The 19,797-nt window shown below is 35.0% G+C and overlaps 2 protein-coding genes across 3 annotated transcripts; one reads left to right on the top strand and one right to left on the bottom strand.

The window, feature by feature from the left end:
* LOC18771074 (lipid droplet-associated hydrolase) lies at positions 26-5,322 on the bottom strand. 2 transcript variants are annotated; one of them, XM_020567649.1, is made up of 13 exons: positions 5,214-5,322; positions 4,911-5,009; positions 4,749-4,822; positions 4,584-4,655; positions 4,457-4,485; positions 3,336-3,386; positions 2,787-2,834; positions 1,943-2,002; positions 1,763-1,845; positions 1,250-1,397; positions 954-1,004; positions 586-690; positions 26-414 (listed from the first exon to the last, which is right to left on the bottom strand). In XM_020567649.1, the coding sequence occupies exons 1-13, from the start codon at positions 5,270-5,272 to the stop codon at positions 271-273; spliced, it is 1,023 nt and encodes a 340-aa protein (XP_020423238.1). In that variant the 5' UTR covers positions 5,273-5,322; the 3' UTR covers positions 26-270. The 2 variants fall into 2 exon arrangements, with proteins under 2 accessions (XP_020423238.1, XP_020423237.1); XM_020567648.1 differs by having other exon boundaries at positions 4,911-5,015; positions 5,214-5,305.
* Positions 8,300-10,915, top strand: LOC18771350 (putative HVA22-like protein g). The gene is made up of 7 exons (XM_007203986.2): positions 8,300-8,624; positions 8,734-8,821; positions 8,947-9,045; positions 9,762-9,818; positions 9,920-9,983; positions 10,135-10,350; positions 10,491-10,915. Exons 2-7 carry the CDS (start codon positions 8,790-8,792, stop codon positions 10,764-10,766), a joined length of 744 nt encoding a protein of 247 aa, XP_007204048.1. The 5' UTR covers positions 8,300-8,624; positions 8,734-8,789; the 3' UTR covers positions 10,767-10,915.

Genomic DNA, 19,797 nt, shown 5'->3' with positions numbered 1-19,797 from the left:
AAATTCACAATCTAACAACGTAGCATTTTGAAACTATCTCGTTAATATATTAGTAAATGGGGTATAAATAGTTTTATTTTTAAAGGTACGCAGAAATGCTAAAGTATACAAAGCAGGCAGCTTAAACCAATTTGTTGTCTCTAGACTCTTGTATAACCAACCAAGCAACAATTAAGTGTACTATACACTCTTTTATTGACTTATTATGCATCCAATTGCAAGTCTAATCTTTGCATCCTAAAGAGGAACTTGGTGGGCCGGGCCGGGTAATTACTGTGATGCTTTTTGATTCTTGATCAACTTTGCTACATGCTCGGCAACCCACAATGAACCGGCCTCAGTACAACAAAAACCATGATCAGTGAGGCCCTCTCTTTCAATTGATAGAGCAGCATCTGGAATCTGCTTGGAAATCTGGGACCACAGAAACACCAAGTAAACCCAGATAGTCAAATTGGAAAAATGCCAAAAGCAGAAGTAAAAGAATGGCCAAAACCAAATTGCAACACACTCAACTGCATGAAGAACTACAATAACAATTCCGAACCCAAATCAATTAAAAATTTAAGGAACTTATTAAATTACCTCTTCAAACATTTGCAGTGGACCCCAGTGATCATCAATGCCAAACAAAAATGCAATTTTGTGTTGATTTTCCCTCATGAATGCCCAATCTGGTGTTTCTGAAAGCTGACATTGAAGGCCAACGGTAAGCACAAGTATGTTTATCACAGTTCTAACTTTCCTAGATGAACTATGCAGCAATTTTGGTGTTTGCTGAAGCTGAAGAGGCAATATTTGTAAGAGAATATCATACGCTAACGTTACTTCCATTTATAAAACCACATGATGGCACCCTGTGGTGGTCAATTACTACAGTTATTTTCAAATTAATATTTGTAATCCATCAATTACAACTAACATCTTCAATTTACAAAAAGCAAGAGTTTTACCTTTCTGAATTCTGTCATTGCCATAAAGAGGACATTTCGCATGGTATGGTACTGCAAGTACACAAATGAAATGTTGATGGAAAAGATTCAAAACAAATGTGCGCATTTACGCACACACTCACGAAAAACACACGGTTTGATAGTGGTAAAATAGTTAAATCAGTAGAACATTGGTAGAAGCTCCTTGATAATAAGAAATAGCGTGTGCAAGAAAAGAAAAAGTTGATGACTTTTCGGAAAATATTATATGACCTAAGGAGCCAACTTCATCAATCTATTACAAGACAAACCTTTACCTTTACCAAGTGAGAGCAAACAGCGTCAACTGCAGTAGCTGACCAGAACTTCCCAAGGAATGTGGTCACAATTAACCTCAACAGTCGGATAGGCAACAAACCCACGAGCGCAACAATAAAGCTGAAGACAACACATAGAATACGGGACCTGAAACACACAATTCTGTGATTTTAATCTCTATCAATGCCTTATGTTAGATTGTCACCACTAATATGATTAAATGAGTTTATAGCAGGACCAACCATTATACATTAGGACCAAGTGAGAATTCCAAATAAAAGGTTAAAAACAATTCATTGACTGTCAGTTTTCTCAAGTGAAATCAACACAGCTTAACAGACACCAGCTCAAGTAGGCTTTAAATAAAATAATGCAACCAACAAGTACCAGCTAACAGGGAAAACATGCAGTATAATAACTGTCTATTGCATGTGGATGAAGCAGAGAAGATGCCTCTAATGTATACGACATAATCAAAGGTATTGTCATTCATAACAAAGTAAGAATTTTACTCTGCAATCTTCCCAATAATATACTGCTTTCTGGATTGTGGGTTTAGCGCCAAAAATGGATATATTCCGATACAATATTTCACCTACAATTCCGAAAACTATGTCAGCGAACAGGTTCTCCATAGTCAGAAATTCTACGGACGGTAGCATAACAAATGAGTAGTTAACAAATGTTATCACCTTCTCTGGAGACCTCTTAAACATTTCGACAGATATATATGAACCAATAGAGTGCCCAACCTGCAGGAAAATAAATCTGTTTTTTATAAGAAAAAAAATAAAAATCAGAAACAAGAAATCCAATTTCACAATTTTCAAATTCTTTCCTGAAATCACCCTGTAGATAAGTTGGTGATCACAGCAATTATTGAGATCACCACCTGTAAAACGACTCAAGAACACAAAGACAACAATGGTATACTGATAATTCTAGTTCAAAACCAGGAAATGCTGACAGATTTTCATCACCCAACATTCATCGAAGATGAAAATCACTCATATAGAATGATTATTAAATTCCTTTACTTGTTTTCTACGTAGGAGAAACACAATATGTATAACACCAGCATGCAAAAACCAGAGGAAGAGAGGGCACTCCATCATAATTCTATTATGCAGAAACTTCAGAACATAGTTGCATATGTTCATGAGAAGAAAAAAAATATATTCTCCATAAACAGTCGAACCAAAAAAGAAACTAAACAAAGAGAAAAGTTGGTGTACTGACACTGGGAAATGCTTTGTATATTGACACTTTAACAACAAGACACATGGAAGTAGTTCCACGCTTATGGGTAGTTAGTGTGTTAAGTAATATTTTATGTCTATTCACTGATAAAGGTTAGTGGATACAGCATTGCTGACAAGAATTGATACAGAACTCAAATGCAAGAGATATCTAACTTGGTCCCACAATCGTAAGGTCATTTAGGAACAGATATTGCACTTATATGCCCCTCTTCGACACACAGCAGACATCACACTGAAAATAGAGGCACAAATTGGACATAGAAAATTATCCCACCAGTAATATAGGAACTTCATTTTGCAATTCCTGTTTGATGACGTCCATCTGCAAAAACATGAATTTAATTGGAAGTCAGAACCATATTTGACACTCTAATATATTTTTTTGTTCTTTTGCCAGAGCCACTCTAACATAACTAATAAGTTTCAATATAGAAAAATTGGTGTACATGTGCCATTAGGAAAATACTGGAAATGGGGAAAATAGAATAGTGCTCTAATAGAAATCTATGAATAAAGGTGAGTTCTGGAAGTCAAAGTTGAATTTTGTAGTAAATAGAATGCTTGGAATGAGATTAAAAATTATTTCAGAACCTCAATTCAGTAATTTGGGTATTGATTCCACAATTCTGTCATTATTGAGACGTAGCCCAGATACCAGCAGATCAATTAACAAGACATTTGATTATGAAGGCAACAGCATTCAACATGCTTCACTCCATTATACAGGGCATTAAACCACCAACTTGAAGATGTACAACAGATCTCAGTTCACTCTTATCCAGCCAACAATTTTCTCAGAAACAATACATCAAGCAGATTTTACCTTATGATTAATTTGTTCTTGTAATGAGAACAACCTTCCATGCTCCCAGCTCTACAAAGAAGAGAATATCGTATAAAAATCATGACCTTGCCACAAATCACTGAAGCAAAGTGTCAAACAAGAAATAATATACTGGATGCTTCTTACGCATATATATATATATATATATATATATGTATATGTATGTGTGTGTGTGTGTGTATTCTATATAATATGTCAAACACAGCAAACCATTTCTTCATATGAAGGACCATAAAAAGATCATGTATCTTATAATATTAATTGATAGGAAGTCATGAAAATAGTTCTCAAACTAAAACAAAAAGGAAAATCCTAGACTTGCAAGAACTTTACCACATATATAATGAAAGGTAAAAATATAGACTTGCATGCATTATTAGTTGGTATTAATCTTACAACCGACCTTGAAATTATAATCTTTCAGATTCAGAAGCATCTGAACTTGAGGCCCATCAGATGCCCACCCAGCCTTTTATCCTATCCAAGCATATAGCATTCTGAGTTCTTCCTTTTAAAACTTAACTGATTCCTAGAACCATTGTTGTCAAACACATATAAACACTCCTGCTCGGTTTGCCTTAGATTTTGTCTCCAAGAAAAGGACAAAAAGACCTTGTTAGTGGCTTTTGGTTCATTATGTCTGTGATCTGTCCAAAGTTATTACCTTTAACGAAACAAACATCAAGTTGGTTCACCTAATGCACTCCAACTAATGAAGTACTTTCATTTACAGATACTTTGAAGCTCAGGAGACCGCAATAATTTCCAAGAATTGTCTGAAATGTAGTTTTCCATTTTCTTCGTCCTATAAGTTTTTAACATATTGCTAATTGGCCAAAAGAAACCTTACTAAAGCCACTCAGGAGGATTAGCCACACAAAACCAGGGTACACTTTAATTTATTTTCATGAAACTCCCGTAAGCTTTACAATGGACAGGAAACAGAACATAACCGTGATCAATTCTAAAGACTGATTGGCTGGTTGCAAAGGAAAGCAGAGTACAATACTGACAATCATAAGAAACAAAGGCAAGAAGTGGAAATTTATGGAAAGTGTAATACCACTACGGCCTAACCTTGTATAAGCAAAATGTAATACCTTTTTTGTTTGAGATATATGCCCAACGGCTGATGATATGCACAAAATTGCAAAAATAATTAGCATAAATATTACAATTTCCAAAACAGTTAACCAAAACAATACAAAATAAACACCCAAGTCTTGCCTGTCACAGACGCAGTTCCACCCAGCAGCTCATATAGTGACTCCAAAAACTCTTTATAGAATAAAACAATACCTACAATACCAACAACCCAAATCACAATTCCCACAATTGAATGAGTCACAGAAAGAAAGACACACCTAAACACCCAAAAACACACAAACCCACCTGGATTTCCAGGGATAACTACAACATGCAATGTTGGATCGTCAGCTCGAATCTCCAGTATTTCAGTAGTGTAACTGAGCAGGACATCAAACAAAAAAAACCCATGTAAAAATAATCGCCATTATAACAAAGCATAAAGGATTTGAAGGCAAAAGCAAGCACCTTGACACATTGCATAAACGAAATGTTGCGCGTCTCTTCACTTGAATCACTTCACATTCTGAACTGTCCTGGCCCATTTCTCTGCTCGCACAATACAATCTACACCTTGCAAGTATATAACTATCAGAATATCAATGTATCATACTGCTGGCTAAGTACCTAACTCCCTAACTCTACGAAAGTATGAAAGTTCGTACTTCCAGGTATCTTTCTAGCCCAGCTTCCTAAGTGGATAGGTAGCTATTTAATTTTAATGAAGTTAATGCTGCGAAGTACAGAGAGGTGAGGGAAATGGAAAAATACCTTGACCGGGAAGAGACTGAGAAGGGTCGGGCAATGGAAGGAAAGAGCCGGAGGAGCATTTCTCTGTATTTCGGTATTTTGTTGTTTACTTATATGCTTTGGAAGTTTTTAATTATTATTTGTTTCTATTTTTTTGGGTCAAATGTAATTTCAACATAATCTCTTTTACTTTATGACATCTTCCAAAATTGCACAACATGTTAAAACACTATATTATTCATTTCTACATCCTCAATTATAAAGGTTGGTTGAAGATAAACAAGAGAATATACTCGTAATTAGCGTTACGCTAGCATAAGGATACTTAAAGAGCTATGAGTTGGGATACATTGCTAGTATTTTTACTCTTTAAAGTAGATTAACACTTTTATTAACGATTTGTATATCGTCAATTATAAAGATAATAAATAAGAAAGGATACACCTAGTGAACGTTTGGCAAGTCGGCTAACTAAAAATTTAAAGTATGGTATTTCTTAATTATTGTTAGGACCAATAGACTAGAGAACTATGGGTTAAAAAGCCATATACGTTCCTATGTTGTGAACCATAAAATATCAATTCTAGCAACATAAAATAAATAGAATTCTACTACCATAATGTATCTCCTTACAACATCCACGTACCCTATTTTTTTGGTTGAAAACATCCTAGTACTTTAACTCCTTAAAGTAGGTTGAGCTACAACCTACCTGAGCCAGGGTTTGGGTCATCAGTGCCTGCTTAAATACATCCTCTCACCTAACATCCTGTTACATTAACTAATCAACTATAAACAAACTATTATCTAGTTATGAGACTAATCACCCATGGTGTGTGCTTGATAACAAGACAAGATCGTGGATTGGGCTTTTCTTTTGTATTTTGTTGAGCCCGTGTTTATTTTTCAGGAGAAAAATCAAGTTGCACACATCAATCCGAGGTCCTTTGTTCGAATATGTCCTTACTCAATATCATAAATAGTGATCATACAAACTCGTGGATGACATGAAGATCATTTTCACCCAGGAAAACAGAAAGGGGAGCAGACTTCGGAAACATAATGGACAAAAAGGAACTCTCAGTTCATTTTCGAGGAAGTTGCAGGAAATTTAAATGTACACACACCGTATATCAAAACAATTGCTTCTTGGTTCATTCCACCTATAAACATGATTTGTTTCTAAGTTTATATTACTTGGGGAGAAAGCGAGATCTTATTAAGGAACAAAAGCCATCGATTAGTCCATACGTTTGACTACTGCTGATAAAATTAGTTCCAAAAATATATGTTTATTTTTATGATTGTCCATTAATTATTAATTAGTTGTTGTCTTGTTGGCCTAATACAACAACTTTCCAGGATGCATCCAATATCAATTTCATCATGGTGGGGGATAAATATAATTAAAATTTGACTCATCCGAAACTTTTTTTTTTCGAAAAAAAATATTTATATTAACCCGGAATTCTTCATACAACATTTGTATACAATATTATCCTCCTTACAATAATCTGTCACTTAATCTACAAAGTTAGTTTTTGGTTGCTTTGTGAGTTTGACTGTCGTTTGACTACTAAATTATTGTTGCATATAAATTGGGATAACAAATTGCCTCTACAGAATGGACATTATCTATAATACATTAAAGTATCTTTCCTTCATTTTTCTAAAGCAAGGGTAAAATTCGAGCTGTTCTACTTTCCATGTTATAATCCCCTATTTCTCTTATAGGATCTTCACAGATCAGTACAATAGAAAAAGGTACTTTGTTCGAGTTTGTAACTCAAATAATTAAAAGTATTTCTGCAACCGAAGTCGTAGGTTCTCCATTCTCCAATATTGTTTGTATGAAAAATAAAAATAAAAAGTTACTTCAAGGTTTTCTTCCTCTTATTTTATTCTTTTTTTGGGCTATTATCTTCTTTTTTTTTTTTTTTAATTGTTTGTCAAAGTTGGAAAGAAAAAGGGAATCTTCTCACACACATTACCAAAGTGTTACGAAAATTCGAATATGACTCACTTGGTCTACAAGTCAAGATCATCTTTCACTAACCTAGCCATGTTGGCGTCTTCCCTCATTTGTTATTGACCAACGGCTGAAGTCCTTATTTGTTAATGACCAATGGCTGAAGTTAAACCTAGTTGGATCGGACCTGACCAATTCAATGGTAGTACTATAAAATCCCACTTTTAAAAAAATGGGTCAACGAAATGTTAAATGACAAATAAACCCTTATTCCATGTGAACAATCTGATAAAGTTGTGTCTGCTCTCCCTCAGCTGTTTTGTTTCTGAAGTGGATTGCCATTGACTTCCCAACCTATAACTATCCGAGTCGTTGGATGAAACAGTTATTTTATTTTATTTATCAAACTTTATAAGACTCAATCCCATTGCAATTCCACTTGATGAAGATGCATTTTATGATTAAGTAGGTTTTGTTTCTTGGAAGCATCATGCATGCACATCTCTTGTGCATTGGATGTTGACTAAAGGTATAAATAAAAATAAAAATTATTAGGAAAATTGTGTATGATGTTCTAACTACGTGATAAAATTTAGTGACAACATTTGATGATGATGATGATAATCGTTTCATTATTTTTATTTTTTTTGGAGCACATGATGTTTTTTAACTGAATTATTTTGTCGCTCAGTATTTACACGAGCCAAGAAGGAAGAAGCTGTAAAAAAATATCTAAACAATTTTTTTCTTGTAATAATATCATTCAATTAATATTTGAAACAATTAGTCTTGTTCCTCTTGTTCCATTTTAAAAAATATATATGTGAGTCATATTAGACAAATTTTTTAAAAAAAAACATAGATAAGCAAATTCCAAATCATTTCGTACGTACCCTCTGGTGTCTGGGTGCTTTCTACATGGAATGACAAAAGTGCCCTCAACGAAACTCAACTGCCAATTTGCCAAACGGTAAACCCGTCATTGATGAAGAATCCCGAGAAATCCCTCCGGCAGAATTGCGTGTAAAAATGATAAGGAGGCGTCCATCGCAAGAAATCCTCTTTAGTTTTCTTTGATTTTAATTTATTTTAAATCCCAATCGCTGTTCATCTCTCATATCTCTAATCCTCTGTTCTTTGTTTATTCTTAATAACTAAAACTCCCCAAAACTCCATTATATAAATTCACAAACCCAACCAAACATATATACCATTTTTAGAATTTGCCTATTTCTTCCCGTCTCAAACTCCTTGCGAATTTGTCTCATTCTTGCTGATCCTCTCTTTCTCTCTCCTCTCTCTCTCTCCTTGAACACATTTCCTTCACAGAAATCATAGATTAAAACCTATTTCTTCCAGAGAATAACAAGCCCTTCTGGTTGGTGATTGCAACTCCTCAAATGGGCATTTTGGGTTCTGGCTTTCTGAAACTTCTTTCTTCTTTTTAACTTGCTTAAAACCAGGTAATATATCAATCAGCTTTTGATTTCCTGTCTGGGTCTGGGTTTTGAATTCGTGCATCATTTTGTTTCTGTGGCCATTATTAACTAATAACTCTGTTTCATGTTGCAGGAATTCAAATATATATTTATATATTTGTGTGGTGTTTGATTTTAAAGGGTTAAAAGATGTTGGGAAGCTTGCTTACCAGATGCCTTATGTATGTTTTATATTGTCTGTTGAGTTTGGATTTGGGTTTGTTTTGATCTTCGACTTCACCTTTTTTTATTTTCTTTTTGGTTTCTTGCTTGCTTTTGTTGAATGTCTCTCTCTCTCTCTCTGCAGAATGTTTCTTGGGTATGCTTACCCTGCATTTGAATGTTATAAAATTGTGGAGAAGAACAGAGTTGAGATTGAAGAACTCCGGTTTTGGTGTCAATACTGGTACGTGAAAAGCCTGTCTCTAATTTCTGCCTCTTATTGTGAGACTGGCTTTGACCAATTCATTTTCATGGGCTTTTTCTCTTGAAAATTTTGGTCCTTTGATTGTCATCTCGTCCGGCATACAAACTTACATATCCTGTATTCGATTTTAAATTTAAAAACACCCGGTTTTACCTTATATGGGAAAATATGCATCTATCGTTTACTTTAAAAACCTTGACAAATTATACATATTCGATTTTTACTTTTAAAATCTTAAGCAGTACTTACAAAAACCTGTCACGTGACATAGAAATCCCCACTAAAGTTTTTCTCGGAGTTCTTTGTCAACCAAAATTGTTGTCACAACAAAATATTTTCCAAGACAAAAAATGGAGGGAACGAATGCTTTAATGATTGGTCAATTGCATCGCCATACATGTGATCAAATATGGTTCATGGCCTTATCCACTCCATTTCCTTGTTTTCGTTGCGGGTCGCTATTGATGTAAACATACCATTGAAAACATTTTGGTGACTGTTTGTGGATTGATGATTTCATCTCTTTAATGTTATGGGCATGTTTAATTGAACTCTAAATTGGTATGTCCCATAGAAGGTATGCCTCTACCATAGGGCCCCATATATCTATATACAGATATAGGGATCTATTTGCAAGAAAAAGGTCAAATAATAACAAACGAAGGGATGTTTTTAACTTCCAAAATCTTTTACAGGATAATTGTGGCCATGCTTACAGTTCTAGAGAGGATTGGAGACGTTTTCGTTTCATGGTATAAATCACTCTTACACTCTCTACCCTAATTTGATTATATGCTTGTTTTCATCATTTTCGTTTTGATGTATGCTAAAGTAATTTTTCTGAAATATGAAGGTTGCCCATGTATGGTGAGGCGAAGGTGGCCCTTTTTATCTACCTCTGGTATCCAAAGACCAGGGTAAGAAAAATGTTTTTCTTTTTTAAGATCATTGGTTGCATACAACCGGTCTTTTACATTACTGTTCGTGTGCTAGTCACGTGATCAATTATTGCGAGAGACCACTTAATAGATGTAATTCATGTGAACAGCCTTTGAATTTATGTTGTAGGGAACTGGGTTTGTGTATCAGACACTGTTGAGGCCATATGTAGCAAAGCATGAAACTGACATAGACAGGAAACTGCTGGAGCTGAGAGCAAGGGCCTGGGATTTGGCGGTTTTCTACTGGCAAAACTGCGCCCAAATGGGCCATTCAGCTTTCTTCCAAACCCTTCAATACTTGGCTTCTCAGTCCTCAAAGTTCACCAAAACCCCCGCCGAAGAGGTAGGTACATCATCAACATTTTACACACAAGTTGCAGACACAAACAAATTCCACATAAACGAAAATGAAGATTCAAACTCTTCTGGGTAATGGGTAACTGGAAATTGATTTGTTTGATTGATTGAACCAATCGCTCGCAGCGGACGGTCGACGATGATCAGCAGAACCCACCGCCTTCAAACGCACCGCTTCGCAAGCCCAGTGGGAAGAACAAGTGGCCGCCGCCGTCATCTCCGCCAGGAACACCCAATGGCACAACCACAACCGCCAATGGCACAATCACAACCGTCAATCGTTTCATGTCCGAGACTCCGAGATCCCCCAAGGTGCAGGTTCAGGCCAAACATCAAACAGGCGGGCAGGTTGACGAGCTGTCCGAAAAGCTCAGGCTCAGGCGTTCCAAGCCAATCCAATGAGAAATTAGATTGTAACAACAACAAAAAAAGAAAGAACAAACGAAATTGTACAAATCCCACAAACAGAATCGATTGATTGATTGATCAGAACTCTGTATTGGAACTGAAAATTCTTAAACTTCAAATTCAAATTCATTCATTCAATTCCATTTTCTTCGAGTCAGTATATACACAGATGAACAAAAAGTGAAGACGTCGTTGTGTTAGATGGTGAGGCCGAGACAGAGGAGTGTGCGGCGGAATGCTTGGGAGAGAAAGGGGATGAGGGTGTGGGTGAAGAAGGAGAAGCACGGGCACGGAGAGAGCTTGAGGCAGAGGCGGCGGAGGAAGTTTGAGCCTGATTGGCCCGGAGGTGGAGGACACGGGGCTGGAGGTAGGGCCCAGGCTGCTTGCTTTACGAGGCGGTTGCGGATGGAGATCTCGTAGCCGGAGTTGGCTCCGTGGCGGCGGTAGGCGAGTTCTCGGCGGAGGGGGAGGCGGATGAGGGGAGGAGGTTTTTGAGAGACGTGTAGGATTCGGAGCCCTTGAGGGAGAGGAGCTCCAGGTCGAGCTGAGGCAGCGGCGGGCGGGAAGAGACGTCGCCTTTTTGGGCTGGGAAGCTGGAGGTGTGGAGGCCGTGGAGATGCTTAGTGGGAGGAGTGGTGGGGGAGAGGAGGCTGAGATTGGTGGGGACCACGACGGATGTGAGATGGAATTTCTGCGGCGGAGCTTCCATGGTGGGCTGAGGGCTGTGGAGGAGGAGTCCATAGCTGTTGAGCAGAAGAAAAGAAAGCAAGAATGCGTTGTGTTGTGACAGAGAAAGAAACGAGAAACGCGGTGTTTGGGTTCCAGCAGCTTGCGTTTTAGCAATTATTGGCCTACAAACAAACGTCGTTTTTGTCACTATTCGCACACACTATCTTTTATTTCTTTAAAAATTATTGTTTGCGGCCCGCCAATCTCCCAGAATATGTGTGGGGTCAGTCTCTGATGACCCTATGCATTGTGCTCAAATTTCTCTTTTTTCGTTTTTTTTTTTACTGGTTCTGGCAGTGAAAATGATTTTAGACCAGCTATTTTCACAAGCAATGCTAAACATATCACGTTTATATTTAATTTGTGTTTCGCTTTTTTAATAGAGAGAGTAATGCTATACTTATCATATTTTTATCACATATTTCTATATCACATTTCTATACCACATGATGTGATATGTCCATATCATATGTCACATTAATTAAATCAATGAAATGTATTTTAATAAAGAAAGTTTAACTAATAGTTTTTTTAAGTGCTAATAAATTATAAAAAGAAAAGAAAATATTAAATAATTTTAATTAATGTAGCTGTCTACTTCATCTGTCACATAAAGTGATATGAGAATATGATATATAAATGTGGTAAGAGGAACATTATTCTTAATAGGAATGTTTATTAGAGAAATAGTATACAAAATGGTACATAAATATTGTATGACTAGCATGTTTATATTTCACTGATCCTCTCAGCGAGGGATTTGGGAACTACACAACTTTTTTCACAAAATCACACTCTTTTAGGAAAAATATATATATTTATTCATTTAGGAAGTATTTACGTATTTATGTGTCATAATATTCAAGGGGTTTTGTGTGAACTTATCTATAATCTACACTATAAGAAGTACCCTCATTTGTCCCCATAGAAGATAAAAACAAACTAATAACAAGTAACTATAATAAATTTTAGGCTTTTTATCACAAATGATCTCTAAGATTTGTGAAATTATTATCTTTCGTCCTTAATATTTTTTTTTCTAAACTAATGGTTCTTAAGGTTACCCTCAATACATCAAAATGGTCTATGCCGTTAGTTTTCGTCAATTTTCTTTTAAATTATTGACGTAGCACATATGTGGAGCCCACACATCCAATGGTATAGAACCACATGGTTTTAAATAAAATAAAATATATTTTAAGTATTTTAAAACTTAAAATACATTTTAAAAAATTAAAAAGGAATTAAGTGTTTCTAGGAGAACAAAAAACCGATCCAAGGCAAGGGGCCATAGAAGGCGCAACGTTCTCTCTTCAACTCCTCTCCACCATCATCAATGCCAAGCCCTCCTCCTCCTTCCTCACCAACCCAAACCCAAAAGCCTGAAACCCATCCTTTCATCCCCATTCACTGTTCGCTCTGTCCTCCAATACAATAGGAAGAACCAGACTTGATCCAATTTGGAGCCTAAAAAGAAAAAGGAAACAGATATTTTTTTGTTTTGGAAAAATTTAAAGCAAAGTTGGCCTAGAAAAGACTCCTCCAACGTGAAAAAAATGATCACAAACACCATAGTGCATGCATGGTAATTAACAAATGGTCGATTAATGACCGTTGGAAGTGAAAACATCATAACATCATATTTATAATATAATATTAATTAACCATATTATTGATACTGATAATTCAATAGAATACCAGACAAATCAACTAAAAAACCTTCTAATAACAAACGAAATCCCTAAACCTCTCAGGGAAACTAGAAATGTATCTTATACTTATAATGCATAAGAATCCATAGGATATCATAGCGGTCGCTGAAGGCAGACATATGCACAATCTCACCGGCCTTGAACATCTCCTGACTCACAATCTGGTTCCAGCCACGTGTTAAAACATGACCATGGTTTCCAACCGACGTCAGATACATCTCGCCTATTTGAAGCGAGTTGGGTCCCATGAAAAACACTTATACGTGTTTTGTTCGTAGGTATTCCACATAAGTTGTCGCCTAGTTGTTGTTGTAGATGGAGATTATCAGTCGTCATATCGTTTTGAGAAAATGTAATTTCGGCAACGTTGTGTAGGATTTGTTGAGGCTCTATTTTAAGGTCACTTAGTCGGGTGAGCATGTATTGAGGAATTTCAGCCATCTTCTTCCAATATTTGATTGAGAATAATGCACAGAAAACAATTGACGAAATCCAAGCAGGCAATGGCCTCCTATATATAATCAGGTACCCGAAAACTTGATTGCTAAGATACTTGAAAATCACAATTATAAACTACATTATGTAGCATGCCACCTCATTTAATACACCCATGTGTGCTTTAATTTTTTTTTATCACCCTTAATTATTATTTTTTGGTCGAATATCCTAATTAAAGCATTTAAAAAAATTAGCATGAGTTGGGGGTGGGGAGGGAGGTTAAGGCTCATTAATGGGTCGGGCCAGGCTTGTCCGGCCCAAATTTAATGGGTTTGGGTCGAGTCGGGCCGAGCTTTAAAGATGAGAGAGAAAATATTGGGTTGGGCCGGGTTTTTTTATAAAATTCAAAGCCCAAGCCTGACCCATGGGCTGGCTTGAGAAAGCCCATCAGGTTGAGCATGGCTAAGCCCAACGGGCCGGGCCAAAACGGGCCTACTTCATTTGAAAAAAATCATAAACTTAATCATAAGGGCATTTTAGTCCAAATTTGAGATTAAACTCGCTTAATTTCAATATTTTCACATCAAACCAAATTCATAAAAATACCCAATAAAGTCATACAACTTAATAAGATTTTCCACAAAAATAATAAAACCAAGTATTATTTTTGAGGTTATTACATAATTAGACCGTAATACGTTTTAAGAAATAATTTTAAAAAATAATAAGTATCAAAAAAATATAATGTTTGGTGATGTGTTCAAGAAAAGCATAATTATATTTGGTGATATGATATATTGTTCATCTTATTTATATATATAATTGTTGTATTAATAATTGACACAAATTAATGTGCTAATCATCCAATTATAAACTAGGAAGAGTAAAGAAAAGTCAATGAAATGAAACAAATTATATATGCGATTTAAGTGATATAATCCTAATCCTAAACTCTTATTTATACATAATTATATATGTATGCGGGCCTAACGGGCCGGGTTTTTGTGGGCAGGCCGGGGCGGGCTTTCTTGGGCTTAATCGGGTCGGGCTGGGCTTTAGACACCCAAGCCCAAGCCTAGCCCAGCCCAAGGCGGGCCGGGCCATCTCAAAGTCCATAACGGGCTGGGCCAAGCTTTTTTTCAATGGGTCGGGCAGGCCCCCATCAGCCCATGAGCCCGCGGGCCAAATGATGAGGCCTAAGGGAGGTAGATAGAGGGGGAAGAGGTGTGTTTAAATATTATTGCGCATATTAAAAAAAAGAGATATTTAGTCATATACCCATTCTTAGCATTAAAACTATAAATAAACCCTACACCATTTAATTTCTATAAATAAACTCAAAAAATAACAGCTAACCCTATTGAATTTAATTTTAATTATTAAATTATTTTGATACCATATTAAGTGTTTTGGGTTTTTTTATGAAGTTTTTGGGTTGGGTTTGTTTTAAGAAATCAATGGTAGTTTTGTAATTTAAAAGAAGTTAAAAGCCTTTTTGTTATGTTGTAAATGGGCTTTGGGTGTGTTTCTAAAGTCTATTTCATATAGGTTTTTTTAATAATTTGGGCTTATATATTGGATATTATAGTGAATCTCCCTAAAAAGAATTGTTTGTACCTAAATTCTACGTGCCAGTCCAACTAATTATTAGTCCATGTCAAAAATAATGGTTTGGGCTTTGTGTTACCAAAATCAAAAGTCAACCCAGATAGGTTTAGAGGCCCAGACTTTTATGAACCAATTGCAATGAATAAATTTACAGATTAAAGATTAATAGCCATTAATGGTGATTTAATCTGGACAAATACGTTTCTAATTGGTTAAAAATTAAGCCCAGCTGCTAGTCTCTCCAAAGGTTCAAAATTTGATCATCACCGTTGATCATAATTTCAGAAATCAAGTCAGCAGATTCTTAGGGAAGATCTTTATCTCAAGAAAGCCCACGTGAGTCTAAAGTCAAAATTTCAACAGGGCAAAGGACATGATGAGGAGTTGGTAGAAGGTTTAATCGAAAAACCACTCTCCATAACCATTTAATGCCAGAAAAGAGGGCCAACTTTCTTGCCTATGCTCGTGAGGATTTTGCATCAGGGCAAGTGGGGTTTACAAGAGATAAACAAGAAATAAGAGAGTTGGTTGACAGGAGATCAAAACTGATGATCATGAAAGCTAACTTTTGATGGGGTTTTTTTGTTGTTAGACTAAACCACTATCCCTTTTTCGCACTGGAATAAGGAATCCTTTCAATTATTTCTTCCTCCAAATATTAAGGAATAAACTCTCATTTAGATTCTCTATAAATATGAGAGGAGATGAACAGGATAAAGGACAGCTAAAAATTCAATCAAAACAAAAATTCTCATTCATACTGACAAACTAAAACAAGATCATACGATCTCAAAAACCTTCAAACTCTAAAGCAATCAAGCTCTTTTATTTACAAAAGACATCCAGTCTCTAATAGAACAGGCAAAACTCATGTTTCTGACTTCAAGTTCAACTTAAAGAAGTAGCTCACTAAGAAGACGAGATTTCTCTCGTTACGAATTTGGTTCAGCATAGGCGAGTCAAGCAGAACTCAGGTTTTTCATGATATGAAAACCTCAACAAATTTAAGAGATGCCTTGATCTCCTAGAATTGCCAGAATAGCTCTTGGATGATTCATAATCAAGCAGAACATGTACTGAGTGCAGCTCCAAGTCAGCAATCGTCAATCCAACCACTTCCAACCTCATCCAGACTGAAGAGATCTCAATTCAACAAGCCTCTCCATGGCTAAAATAGATTAAAGCTCTGCCAATCTTAACATTGGTATCGATTTCCAACTGAACCTCATCAGTTAAAGGTGCTGACTTTTGAATCCAGCACAAATATATCCAGTCTAGCCTGAATCACAGGCAACAATCTAAGCAGAAATTGAAGTCCACTGTTCTGATGTCCTTTCAGACGTGGCATTTCCCTTCTGTTTTAAATTGTGTAATAGACAGTTCTATTTAAAACAGTGTGATTTATTTTCAATATTCATTTTGGCCAAAACTACTAGTTTTACTGTGAGAAATTGTGAAGTCTTCACCAGTCTGAGGTAAGAAAAGAACTTACTTAGAAGATATTTCTCACCCAAATTCACAATCACTTGTTTAAAGTCATTAACTTGGGACGCAAGTTATCTATTTTTCATAAGTTTGTTAGGGTCTTGACTGATAACAGTGGCACGCTCGCACACCAAAGAAAGTTGACTTGTTGACCGCAAATGGTTTTCAAGCCAATGGGGAATTTTACCTTACCATCATAAGAACTAAATCTAAACAGATGAACAAGAATTTTCCCAAAACTGATTTTTTTTATTTTCTAAAATCTGCATATTAAATTATTTATTTAATTAACAACATTCTTTCATCCTATTCAAGTAATTTTTTAACGGCCAAAAGATTATTTAAAGAAATTAACAAAGAACGAAGATACAAACCAACATTTCAGATCCTCAAAGTTCAACCGACAATAAATTTAAAAGGTAACGATGAAATTTTCACCAAAAGACAAGGTTAATGATATTGTTTTAAGTATAAGAAAAGTGAAACATGTTAGGAGGAAAATGGAGAATGTCTAAAAAAGAATGTTAGAGAGAAGTTTGCTAGCATTCTCTATTATTGTATTTTTTTTAACACAAGCGATAATCTAAATTATAAGGGAAGGGGATCTCACACATATTACCAAGGTGTCACGGGAGTTCAAACATGTATGCAAATGAAGACCCTTTTCTATTGCGCTAGATTCGGTTCGCAACTATTTTCTTTTTTAAAATTAACAATTTCTATTGTGTTCTATGTACATGCACAATTTCCGTATTTTTCTTCTTGTAAGAACGATACTCGATCCAATTTCTAGTGAAATTGGTCTTCACCATGTTTTGGAGCCCAAATGGACCAAAAAATTAATTTATTTCTTTTGGAAAATCTTAAAGGAAAGTTCGACTAGAAGAGAGACTTTGCCGTAATCCCAACGTAAAAAGATGAACAAACAAAACAACATAGATAGTACATGGTAATTAATGGCCCTGTGACTTGGAAGTGAAAATCATATAATAAACAAAAAACTTATGAAGAAAGTAATTAAGAATCTCAAAAACCTTCATCCAATAAGTAACTAAATTCTTAAAAAACCTCAAGGAAACTATAAAACCCTAATGACACGAAAAACTTAGGAAGAACAACTTAGGAGGAACCTAAGGATCCCAAATTTCTTATACTTGTAATGCATAGTAAATCCGATGTCATCCTTCTCGTCTATGTAAGCCCAGAGATGCACAATCCCGGCCTGGAAATTCTCCTTCGCGCAATCCGTTTCCAGCCATCAGTTAAAGCATGGCCATCCTTAGGAGGAACCTAAGGAAATTAGATTGACATCTGGTTAGGTTACTCGTTTCGAATTTCGGGTCAATCATTTCATCTGCGTGGTTACTAGATTTCTCAACCTGCTTGCCTGATTGCATGAGATCTCTAGCTACTTGCCTGATTGCATGAGATTATTGCTTGTTAAAGAAGAGAACGAAAAAGTCACTTCAAATTTATTTTCAGTACGTATGTTATTATATTCAAAGAATGAAAAACTAGTTTGTCATATCCGCACATCTAGATGCCACATCAATTCTCACTAAGCAAAATCCCAGAAAAGGAAAATTAACAGAAGAGGTCATCATGCATTCTTTTTTTTTTTTTTTTAAAAGGGTAATTGTCCAAATAAGAAAGCTTGGAAATTTTCCTCAAGTTTAATTTTGGAGATTATTTTCTAATACGGGCACATTAGATTATCTATCTATCTATATATATAAAGCAAAAGGCAAAGAATGGTGGAACATTCAAAATACCAGAAAATGCCCTTTGTTAATTCAAACATTAAGAATTGAAATTATTAATTAAATGAGGATAATATGGTAAATTCACATTTTTTAATATTAAAAAAATTAAAATTAAAAACAAAATAAGATAATAGGTCATATTTTTATGGAACATAACTACCCTGTTATCTTTTATTAATTCTAAAAATAAAATAAAAAAGAAAAAGAAAACCATAAAGCAAAAGGCAGAGAATGGTGAAACATTCAAAATACCAGAAAATGTCCTTTGTTAATTCAAACATTAAGAATTGAAATTATTAATTAAATGAGGATAATATGGTAAATTCACATTTTTTTAATATTAAAAAAATTAAAATTAAAAACAAAATAAGATAATAGGTCCTACTTTTATGGAACATAACTACCCTGTTATCTTTTATTAATTCTAAAAATAAAATAAAAAAGAAAAAGAAAATCAATTGGCACATGCGTGAGCATGTGTCAAGGGGCTAGTATATATAAAGCAAAAGATAGATAATGGTGAAACATTCAAAATACCAAAAAATGCCCTTGATTAATGCAAATATTAAAATTTGAAATTATTAATTAAATGAGGATAATATGGTCAATTTATATTTTTCCTATTTTAAAAAAAATTTAAAAAAACAAAACCAATTGGCAAACGCTCAGGGAGGTCAGGGCTACTATATATAAAGCAAAAGACGAAAAAGAGTGAAATATTCGAAACACCAGAAAATGTCATTGGTTAATGCAAACATTAAGAATTAAAATTATTAATTAAATGAGGATAATATGTTAAATTCACACTTTTCATATTAAACAAAATTTAAATTGAAAAAACAAAATCAGATAATGAGTCCTATTTTTATAGAGCACAACTCCCTATTATCTTTTTTAATTCTAAAATTAAAAAATTAAAAGCAATTGGCCTACGCTCTAGTATATTTAACACAAGTACCACTCCTTTTTTGTCTAAGACAAAATTACCAATATTCTTTCCTCCTAAGTAAATTTAGGTTTTAGCCAGAAAAAAACTTTCACTTTTGAAAAAAGCCAAAGCTTTTTCAAAAAAGACAGAAAAACCTCTCAACTTTCAAATCAAAGACATACAAATATAAAGGATTCCTTAAGAAATCCAAAAATAAATAAGGGCAATTTTGTCCATTTTGGCTTCTTTTAAAAATTTTCTCTCTCCTTTGGCTTTTTCCAAAGTCTCCCTTCATCCTATTCTACTTAATTTTTTAAGGGCCAAAAATTATTTAAAGAAATTAACAAACGGAGATACAAGCC

Source organism: Prunus persica, chromosome G7 (genome assembly GCF_000346465.2).
Source record: "Prunus persica cultivar Lovell chromosome G7, Prunus_persica_NCBIv2, whole genome shotgun sequence".
NCBI classification, from domain to species: domain Eukaryota; kingdom Viridiplantae; phylum Streptophyta; class Magnoliopsida; order Rosales; family Rosaceae; genus Prunus; species Prunus persica.
The sequence above is the reverse complement of the archived record's forward strand: the minus strand, read 5'-3'. Positions and strand labels throughout refer to the sequence as shown.